At 40.6% G+C, this 10,601-nt stretch overlaps 1 protein-coding gene and 1 pseudogene across 1 annotated transcript; both read left to right on the top strand.

The window, feature by feature from the left end:
• The first annotated feature begins 236 nt into the window (after nt 1-236).
• LOC116377480 (verrucotoxin subunit beta-like) lies at nt 237-1,320 on the top strand (annotated as a pseudogene).
• A 946-nt stretch (nt 1,321-2,266) lies between these two features.
• LOC116377481 (uncharacterized) lies at nt 2,267-3,244 on the top strand. Its single transcript, XM_031839122.1, has one exon. It carries the CDS (start codon nt 2,267-2,269, stop codon nt 3,242-3,244), a length of 978 nt encoding a protein of 325 aa, XP_031694982.1.
• Nucleotides 3,245-10,601: the final 7,357 nt, after the last annotated feature.

Raw genomic sequence — 10,601 nt, 5'->3', positions numbered from 1 at the left:
CTCTCTCTCTCTCTCTCTCTCTCTCTCTCTCTCTCTCTCTCTCTTTCCACACAGACACATGACTTGGAGGCATTCAGTCAAAGGCATTGTTAGACATCCTGTATCTCTCTCTCTCTCTCGTGCACACACACACAAGAGCCTGTCATTTAATAACCTCTGTGTTTGTGTGTCAAACATTATGATTCTAAAGTATGTGTATATATATGAGTAACTTCCCCACTTATTTTTTGGCAGGCATGACACTATGGGACTGCGATGACTTGGAAAAAGATACAAGAGAGAGACCAAAACCTAGCAGTGACTTTGAGATAGTTGCATCTGATTCAATTGACGATAAATCTACAGCGCTAAAGGTTGAAGCCTCTCTGAAAGCAAGTTTCTTGGGTGGACTGGTGGAGGTTGAAGGATCGACCAAATACCTGAATGATCACAAGACATCCAAAAATCAGGCCAGAGTAACACTGACCTACAAAACTACCACAAAGTTCCAGGAACTGTCCATGAATCATCTTGGAAGTGGCAATATGAAGCATCGGGATGTCTTTGATAAAGGATTAGCAACACATGTAGTCACCGGTATTCTTTATGGGGCACAAGCCTTCTTTGTCTTTGACCGTGAGGTGTCGGAAAAGGAAGATCATCAAGACATTCAGGGTAACTTGAAGGTGATGATCAAGAAGATTCCCTGCATTTCGATAGAAGGTGAAGGTTCCCTGAAGATGGAATACAAGGACAGAGAAAATGTTGAGAAATTCTCCTGCAAATTCCATGGAGACTTTTCTCTTGAAAAGAATCCCGTGCCCTTTCAGGATGCAGTAGAAGTCTACCAAAGTCTGCCAAGACTGTTGGGAGCCAACGGAGAAAACGCCGTACCAATGAAGGTCTGGCTGTTGCCACTGACAAGTTTAGATTCTTCTGCTGCTAAACTTGTACGTCAGATAAGTTTAAGATTAGTTCAAGAATCCCAGAGTGTCCTTGAGGACTTCAGTGAGCTAGAAATGAGGTGCAATGATGCATTGAGAACCACCACTGCACAGAAGTTCCCACAGATTTGCAAAAAGATTAAAACCTTTAAAGAGATGTGCTCTGAGTTCAGAAGAGGAGGCTGTGCTCGCAGAGATTCTGAAGAAAAGACGTTCTTCTCCTTTCAACAGCAACAACCTGAGCGAGTGGATGGACTGTAAAGAGAGAGAAATCAACACGTTAAAGTCTTTCACCAACATGATGAAAAACACAAAGATCGTTCCATCTCAAAATGATCTTCATGAAGAAAGTCTCAGTGCAGAACATGTGGTGTGTTTTGTCTTCACCTCATTGTGAAGTGCTGAATCGTACCTCTCAACCTTATCAAACTACTTAAGACAAACACCAGACAACTCTCAAGATGCTCACACTCAGGATGTAGAGAAGGAACAATGGTTCCTTTCCAACAAAGTAGTAGATACATTGAGGCATAAAGCAAAGCTCTTTAGTGATTTTGCAGAAGCCAACAAGGAGAACAAGAACATTAAGTTCTTGACCTTGGGATTAACAAATGAGGCACAGAAAGGTTCAAGCATCTACCTTCATAAAGACGGCTTTTCTGTCAGTGAGAACTTTGAGCCACCTTCAAAGCCTGAAACAGGAACAGTAAGTGACATAAACCACAACAGTGTGACGCTGAATATTTCTCCACCCAAATTTGGAGCAGAGATCACCTACTCTGCTGAGTACTGTGTCAGTGGAGAGGATGGATGGAAACAGAAGACAGCATCCAAAGATGAAGAAGTCACAGTGAGCTAACACAAAGTATGTGTTCAGATGCAGAGCAGTGACCTCAGCAGGTGTTGGGCCAGCCTATGAAGTCAGTGGTTCCATTAAAACCTTACCTTGCAGCCCTCCTGGAAAACCTCGAGTTGAACCAAACTCAAGTGAGATATCAGTCAGCTGGGAGAAACCTGCTGAACTTGGACAAGATGTCCACATTTTGAGCTACATCGTGGAGTACGCCGAAACAGACAACGGGGGGAAAGAGGAAGATCTCCAATGGAACCAAATGATTTCAACGGCTGAAAAGGCGATCATTTCAGGAATTCAGTCAAAATATGCTGTCAGGGTCAGATGTGATTGTGGTGTAGCCGACAGAAGCAAAGAAAGCATCATTATTAATGTCTGCACAACAAAAAGTGAATTTGCACGTCTTGCAGAATACCTGAAACATATTAGCAAGAGTATAAATTCTAAATCTCCCTCAGTTTACAAACTGCCTCTTCTGACACAAGAAGATATGGACATAGATGGGTACCGGAAATTTAACTTTGGCAAAGAAAGCATGAGGGAAAATCGCACAATAATGCTTCTTGGAGCGACCGGATCAGGAAAGTCTACTCTGATCAATGGAATGATCAACTACAATGTTGGTGTGGAGTGGAAGGACTCTTTCAGATTTCAATTAGTTGATGAGGATCAGTCTAGATCACAAGCTGAAAGCCAGACCTCTGAAGTCACTGTGTACAAAATCAACCACCAGGAGGGATTTAAAATCCCTTTCTCTCTGACTGTTGTGGACACACCAGGGTTTGGGGATACAAGAGGAATAGGGAGAGACCGGGAGATCACAGAGCAAATCAGGAGGATTTTCACCTCCGCTAATGGAGTTAGTGAGATTGATGCAGTGTGTTTTGTGACTCAGGCCTCTCTTGCACGACTAACCGCAACACAGCGGTATGTGTTTGATTCGGTGCTCTCCATATTTGGCAAAGATGTGGCAGAGAACATTGAGATGCTGGTGACTTTTGCGGATGGCAAGCAGCCACCGGTTCTTGAGGCAATTAACATCGCTCGGGTTCCACGTCCAAAAAACGACATAGGGCTTCCAGTTCACTTCAAGTTCAACAACTCTGCAGTGTTTGCAGGCAAGAGAAGCAGCAGTGACGGGGACTGCGATGAGGATTCTGATGACAACTTTGACGAAATGTTTTGGAAGATGGGTGCCAAAAGCATGGAGACGTTCTTCACTGCTTTGGATAAAATGACAACCAAAAGCCTGGTAATGACCCAAGAGGTTCTCAAAGAACGGAAGCACCTTGAAACAGCCGTTGAAGGTTTGCAACCGCAAGTTGAAGCTGGATTAGCAAAACTTGAAGAAATCAAGTCAACTAAAGAAAAGATTAAAGACCATGAAACGGTCATGACTTCAAATGAAAACTTTGAGATTGAGGTGGAGGTTATTAAGCCAATCAAAAAAGTACTCACAAAGAAATGAGAGTACATTACCAACTGCCAGGAATGTTCAGTAACATGCCACTACCCATGCGGGATCGCTGATGATAGCGAAAAACGTCAATGTGCATCAATGGATCAGTTCGGGATGTGCACTGTCTGCCCTGGAAAATGCATTTGGAATTTGCATTTCAACCAGACATACAAGTAGGATTATGTTCAAGTAAAAGAGAAGCAAACACTGCAAGAGATAAAAGACAAGTATAAAAAAGCAACAGAAGAAAAGATGACTGTTCAGGAATTGATTGAGAGGCAGGAGGAAGAGATCGTTCAGCTTCAAGACATGATAGTCTCCCTCGCGGATCAGTCAGCGCACTCTATAACTCGTCTGCAGGAGATCGCCCTGAGGCCTAACCCGCTGACCACTCCGGAGTACATCGACATGCTGATTGAAGGAGAGAAGTCAGAGGCCAAAGAGGGTTACAAGGCTCGAATTCAGTCTTTGATGGCAATGAAGGACAAAGCAAAAATCATCTCCAAAGTAGCCAAACGACGTAAACTTACAAAAACGGAGGAGGAATTGTCTGAAGAAAAACAGGAGAGGGAGGAAAAGAAGGGTTTGCTCAAGAAATTTACAAGTTTCTTTGGACTTTAGGGAAAACATGACATGGTCTGCCGGTCTGCAGACATGTTAGCAGCACTGTGAGGTTGTTATAACAATACAAACCACAACTAAAGTTGACTCGATGAAAAATAACTCAAAAGTACAGATGAGCCATTTGTATGTCGACATGATTACAATTATGTGTACATTTCATTTTATTGTTATGATGGCTAACATTAAGCAAGTTATCATACAATAGTCATCATGACTTGTTATCACTCACATTAAGGTTGACACTTGACCAGCTGATGGTGCTAGATTAAACAAATCAAATTATGGCAAAATGTTTTTTTATTTGGCTAAGAACCATACTCGCCTTAATGTCATGTCTACATAACGAGAATATTGTATATGGAAAATTGCTTCTTAACTAACTTTCTTTTATTCATGATCTGTTTAGTATTTAGAATAAATGTTTAATATTTAGAATCATTCTGATTTCACGCTAAAGATTTATGATTGAAGATCGTTTGATGAGCTTTAGTGGGTTAAAGCTGCCAATTGTGATGTTCAGCTTGTTTAAATGTTCTTAGAAGTCGTTGAGCGCTCAGTGGTGAATACAGTTGGAGAGAGACGGAGTTCAAGGATTTGGCTGAGACCAAAAACCAATCACCCTAAAAAGAAAAACACATTAATCACACATAACTGAACTTGTTTTCTTTAATGCTTTTTGTGGCCCAATTCTACCTTGAATACTATAAAAGACATAAACAATCACATTTAAATTTGGGTATGAAGATGTCAATATCAGATGTGGGAGTGAATATGCTTGGTTATACTGGAAACAGTGCTTAATTATTTCAATGTTATGTGATTGAGATGTGATAATAAATTGATTTAGTTGGATATGTTTTTCTCTTTCTGTCTCGTTCGTATTTTTATGTTTAGCTCCTCTCAACACTAAACCATCCGTTTTCATTGGCTCAGTTTATTTCAGGTAATGTTAATATTTACAGATCAGATAAAGGTTTTCTGTCAGTTTGAGTTAAACTTTAGCAAAAGTTAAACTTTAAACTTCATTGAGTAAACAATGTGAATTTTAGTTTTTAAACCTTATTATTTAATGTTATTATTGTAATATGTGTTATTGAAATACTACTCATTCTATTTAGGTTCTTGCCTGTAAACTTTGTTCAGTTTAACTCCCGATTGAATCAGCAGAAACTCCAGAGTCGACATGTCAGTGTCCTTTCAGAGACATTTGTTTTTAATCTAAAAGTAATTCTTAAAAAAACAAATCAGCAGTTCTTTATACTCATACTTCTTCTCCACGGCACCACAGATGCAGATATTGTACTTTTTACACTGCTACGTTTATGTGACAGCTAAAGTTACTGGTTACTTTACATAAACAAATAATTATAATAAACTTTGAAATTGTTGAATATAAAACCATTGTTAAATCTTACAAAAAGCCGTGTCTCTAAACTTAGTTTCTTCTTCTTCTTCTCTCCTTTAATCACGTCGGGACCCCTCAGATTTATCTGTGACCCTGTGGAGGGGGCCCGACCCCTATGCTGGGCCCCTCTGGACTAAACTTTGACTGTATGAGAAGTAGTTAACGTGTCTCCACCTTTAGCAGCTACAACAGCAACAACAACGATGCTTCACTATCAACTATCTAATATATAAATACATATACTGTATATGTATTTCAGTCACAGGATACATTTTACTGCTCTATGTGTACTTTTACTTCATAAAGCTGATAATACTGGTGCAGCACAATAAGAAGTCAGTTAAATGAATCAAAGATGATCACAGATTGTGACATCACTTCCTGTTCTTCTATAACAATGATACACACATATGAACGCAGTAACCATAGAAACGTGTTTTGTTCAGGATGAGATGACGTCGTCATCGATTAGAGAGACTTCAGCAGAGCGTTGTGAGAAGGTGGAGTTTATTTGTGTGGAGGAATGTCAGAGCACAGTGAGTCGACGTCACACAGGTGGACAAAATAACAGAAACACCAGCAGCTAATTATCACTTCGCTGAATTTGGACTCGATGGTCATTTATTGAGGCCACAAAAGGTTGCTCAGATCGTCAACTGTTGCGTGAAGTCGGTTTGATTTCAAACAGCGAGTCGGTGATGTTTGATCGAGGCCGGGTCCTTTACATTTGTTGACATTACATTGGTCGTGATGACAGAAGAACTCTTTCTTTTTACTGATTATAAACACATTTTGCATCTAGAAAATGCAAAAATGATGTTAGACATAAAAGAAATGTGCCTAAATAAACAAAGTGATGATTTCTGCTTTTTTCTGCGGTTGTAAGCTGTGAAAAAAATAAAAATAAAAATCAGTTTTTATTTTTTTCTCCATTTTAACATATTTGGGCATAACAGAGTAGAAGTAGAGTAAGAGGGGTTGTTTAAATCAGGAAACATCTTAAATAAAAGTAAAAACCAACAATTTTTGTCTCTAACATGCTTTTCTTTATTCATCAAATGTTTCGGGGTTTCTACAGTTTCTTCATGTTGTGAATATTTTACACTTATCGCGTAGAAACATTTAGACAAAAAGGAAGAAAACACCCGAATGTTCACAAGAAGGCAGAAAAGGTGATCTGTATTTACGTGGTTTAAGTTTGATGTGTTCGCTCTTGAAGTTTATAAACATTCCTCGTGAATGTTTGATGCAGACCTCGTGATTCATAAAGACTTCATAATGTCTTTATAGCTCAACACGTTTCAATTGACACTTTTTCACAGAAGTTTAACACGTTTTAAACCTCCAAAGTAACCGGCGAGTCAAATCAGCAACTCAACAAAAAGATCAAATAAAAGACAATAAATAGACCATGAATTGTTCTGTTATATATGGAGACGTCTTTGTGGTTGAATCCATCGGCTGTAGTTCCCGTCATGAACACATTAATTTCACACATTTTACATTTTGTTTTAGACAAAAACATAAAAGAACAACTTCCTCCTTTTTTCCTTCACATTTGTCCAAATTGTAACTTAAATTAGAATCTTTTGGTTTGCGTTGAACACGATGTAACAGACTCACAAAGTACACAAATCAAACACATACTTGTACTACATTGTACATTAATATATACATATAATGTACACAGTGAGGTTGGTGTCTCAACTTTTTTAAAAGGCCAGAAAATAACGACACGGAGGGAAACCTGTTTGTTTGACCTAAACATCGGAGCAGTCTCTTTTCATAGAACAGAACACAGTGAGACAGAAATACATGGAACCATTTCAAAGAGCTTCATGATGGACTTGTGTGTGTTTGAGTGATACTTACTGGTACTAAGGTCCTGGAGTAATATTGTAACAAACACTAACAGACTTTTTATTAGTTACTCTGAACACGTGTTGAGCTGCCACTTAACTCTCCAACCGTAACAATAAAATAAAACATAAGCTAATAACTAAAATATGTATAAAAAAATAAACAGACTAAAGCAAACAGTCTATCTGCTGAGTTTCCCCTTCTTGTTGCCATAAGTTGCTCTTATTTTCTTTCAAGTCGTAAAGCGGCGTGAACCACGGTACCGTTTAAAATGTCGTCATCACCAGACAGTCTCTCCAGGAAGACGTTAATGAGAAATGACCGTCAGCACCTCTTTAAACTGACAGAAACTAGCCGTCTGCCGGTGTTAGCTCTGCTGTTTGGAGCAGAGATCTAAAGCTCAGCGCTAACAGGATGCTAACAGTAAAGCACCGGACACTGAAACACTCTGCTGTGCTGCACAATGCCCTTCAATACGTATTTAAAGTGGGAGAATGAGTAAATAGGAATGTCGATGTTGAGTTCCACATGCAGATCCACAACAGACGAGGTTCAGTGTTCCCTGACAGGCTGTTAGAGCTCATTTAGAGTTAGTTTTAATGGGTTAATGGGGTCTGAATCCAAACACCATGAAGATCTGGTCCCGGTTCAAAAAGCTTCCCAGGAGAGAAAATCTGAGGCTCCAGATTAACAGGATGTTGCGTCATCGCTTTTCCAAATAAACAGCTTTCGACCGTACAGATGCACTCCTCTGAAGAAACCAGCGAGAACATGAACACTAGCTTTGCTTCCCTCTTGTTCTCCTCCAGCTAAACATTTCAGAAATAACAGAACTCCTCTGTGAACCTAATAGAGGTCTCAAAGGTCTATGACGGGTTCCTGCTGAACGTAAGATGTTAGATTCTGATCAGGTGACCGTGAGGCAGACTTAGATCAGCTAAGGGGCTCAGTAGAGAACTTCCTGTTTATACGACACCAATAAAGTCTTTTTATATTTCAATATCTACTTAACAACCTCAATCCCCCTGTAAGCATTTTAAGTGATGTTAAAGTACATTTCTATAACTGTAACTATTGTTAAAGTGTTTCTTATGACATCATTGTCACATTAAGCCACAACGAACACAAGGGGAGCCGTTCCAATACAACCTGTGCACAGGATGGATATCTGAGATAGATTATTATTAGAAACCATCAGTCCATCCACAGAGAACACATTATTCATTTTACTGGCTCTTGTTTCTAAAATGTGAATGTGATGTGGTCAACTTGATCTTTTTTCATCTTTAGTCGCAACGTGATAATACTGCGTGCAGAGATTCATTTGGTCAAAGTTTGAAGTAGGAATTTTGGACAAGTCACCGTAAGTAGGTATAGAAGGAACGTCTAAAGGAGTTGTTTCCCAGTACGAGGTTGTACTCACAGTGGGGCTGTTGTGGCCCGTTGGCCATCTACTTCAATACTGATCTGGTTCCACTCAGCAGCAGAAACACCTCCAACACGTCACATGAATAAAGATAATTATGATAAAAAGAAAAAAAAGGTCAAGAGTGCTACGTAACAGTTTTCTCGTGCTGCTTTCAGGTCTTATTGGATTTATCGTAAATATGAACTGCTGACAAGTGACACTTGATCAAACTTAGACATTTTTAACCGCAGTCCAGTAAAATAAAGAAGAACTTTGTTATTTATTGTAACACCTCACCGAGCTGCAGACGTCGGAGCCTCAGCAGCTCATGAATGTGAAGCTTTCAGAGAGCCGGGTCAACATGGCAACTTCCTATATGTTTGAACCGACGCTTCTTCCCACACCATGTGAAATACAAACCTAAGTCGAGCTGACCGGCCCGTCTAGAACAACAAATAAAGAACAGACTACACTTCTGACGGAGACGCACATGGAGCCGAGGATGAAGGGCCTCTTCTTCAGTATCCCAGGTCCAGTTGGATTTTGTGTTCAAAAATGGCGATTAGCAGCATGATGCAGAAGCCCAGAAGGATGCCGGCGTTCTGGAGCAGGAAGAAGCCGCAGTGGCTGAAGCCGTGGTCCCCGGCGTCGTTATGCAACATCTCGGGCACCTGGGAAAGAGAAACGACACACATGACCGTCATCACCTGGTCTGTGATTGGCTCCTTAAATTACTACGTATGCAACAGACATTTCAACACTTTATAGTATTCTTTGTTGTTGCTGCAATTGTGACTCAGTAGTTTGTCTTATACACAGACTGTATATAAAAATGGACGTAGTCGTTGTGACGTCACCCATCGGTTTGTGGACGTATTTGAAGCCTCGAATTGACGTCGCCATCTTGTTTTTCTTGCAACCAGTGAACAGGAAGTGACCATATCTGGACTGAGGAGGAGTGACGTAGAGACGCCGTATACGTCTCTGGTAGAGACCTGTCAATCACTGTATGCATTAGTGCACTTCTGTTCACTGCTTGCAAAAAAGCAAGATGGCAACAGCCAAATCGCTGAACTCGAGGCTTCAAAACAGCAGTCCACAAACCAATGGGTGACGTCATGACGACTACGTCCACTTCTTATATACAGTCTCTGGTCCTGACTCGGCTGTCAACTAAACCAACTGACTGCTGGCTGGACTGGTAACCATCTATTATCATAATCAATATGTATTAATCTAATGATTTAACAAGCTGTTCTGCAGGGCAGCGGCCACAAGAGGTCAGCGTCAGACTAAACAAGCTTTACTGTGTTTTCACAGACGGCAGCGGTTTGTGACAACTCCCCTCTCTTGTGTTTGGTTTTATAAACTTGTCATGTGAGCAAGTTTTACAGAGTTAAGTGTGTGTGAAGAGGCCATCTGGTGCTGAAGGCTACTGCTCTCTGACCGGCTGAGAGTCCAGACCTGTTGAGTCGACAGAACAGATGCTGCTGAATGGATGAGGGCAGACGGAGTTTCACTTCTCCTGACTCAGCGAGGAAACAGCTGAGCAGTATGTTTCTGCACCACGTACTCGGTAATGAATGACTTCTGTACATGACCACTTCTTAAATACTGGATCTATTCTGTCAGCACGCACAGACTGAGTTTACAGCACCTGAAAGTATTGCAATAATTACTATTTGTTGTTTTCACGTTTTTTCCTCACTGTAAATGAAACCCTGCGTCTTTATTCGTTCTTTGCACCGACTGCATGCGTTATTGTTCTACATGTTTATACACATGTAGAAGTCCCACCTTATCTTTAGTAATCCAGATGAAACTGGTTCTTCATTCTCGTACAGTCTGAAGGGTTATTATTGTATGTGTGTATGTTTCCACAGTGGTACGGTCCTTTCTAATGCACAGAGAAACTATTAGTGCCGAAATAAAGAGGTTCATTCCGCTAAACTCCTCTCCTCTCTTCCTTAAACACCTCCGGTCTCAGTTTGTAGTGAAGGTTCCTGTTAACCCAGAGCCAGCCCCGGGTTAAACCCAGAGCCAGCCCCGGGTTAAACCCAGAGCCAGTC

This window comes from Anarrhichthys ocellatus, unplaced genomic scaffold (genome assembly GCF_004355925.1).
Source record: "Anarrhichthys ocellatus isolate YVR2014 unplaced genomic scaffold, GSC_Weel_1.0 scaffold1298, whole genome shotgun sequence".
Classification (NCBI taxonomy): Eukaryota; Metazoa; Chordata; class Actinopteri; order Perciformes; family Anarhichadidae; genus Anarrhichthys; species Anarrhichthys ocellatus.
Note: the sequence above shows the minus strand (reverse complement) of the source record. Positions and strands in the feature narration are given on the sequence as shown.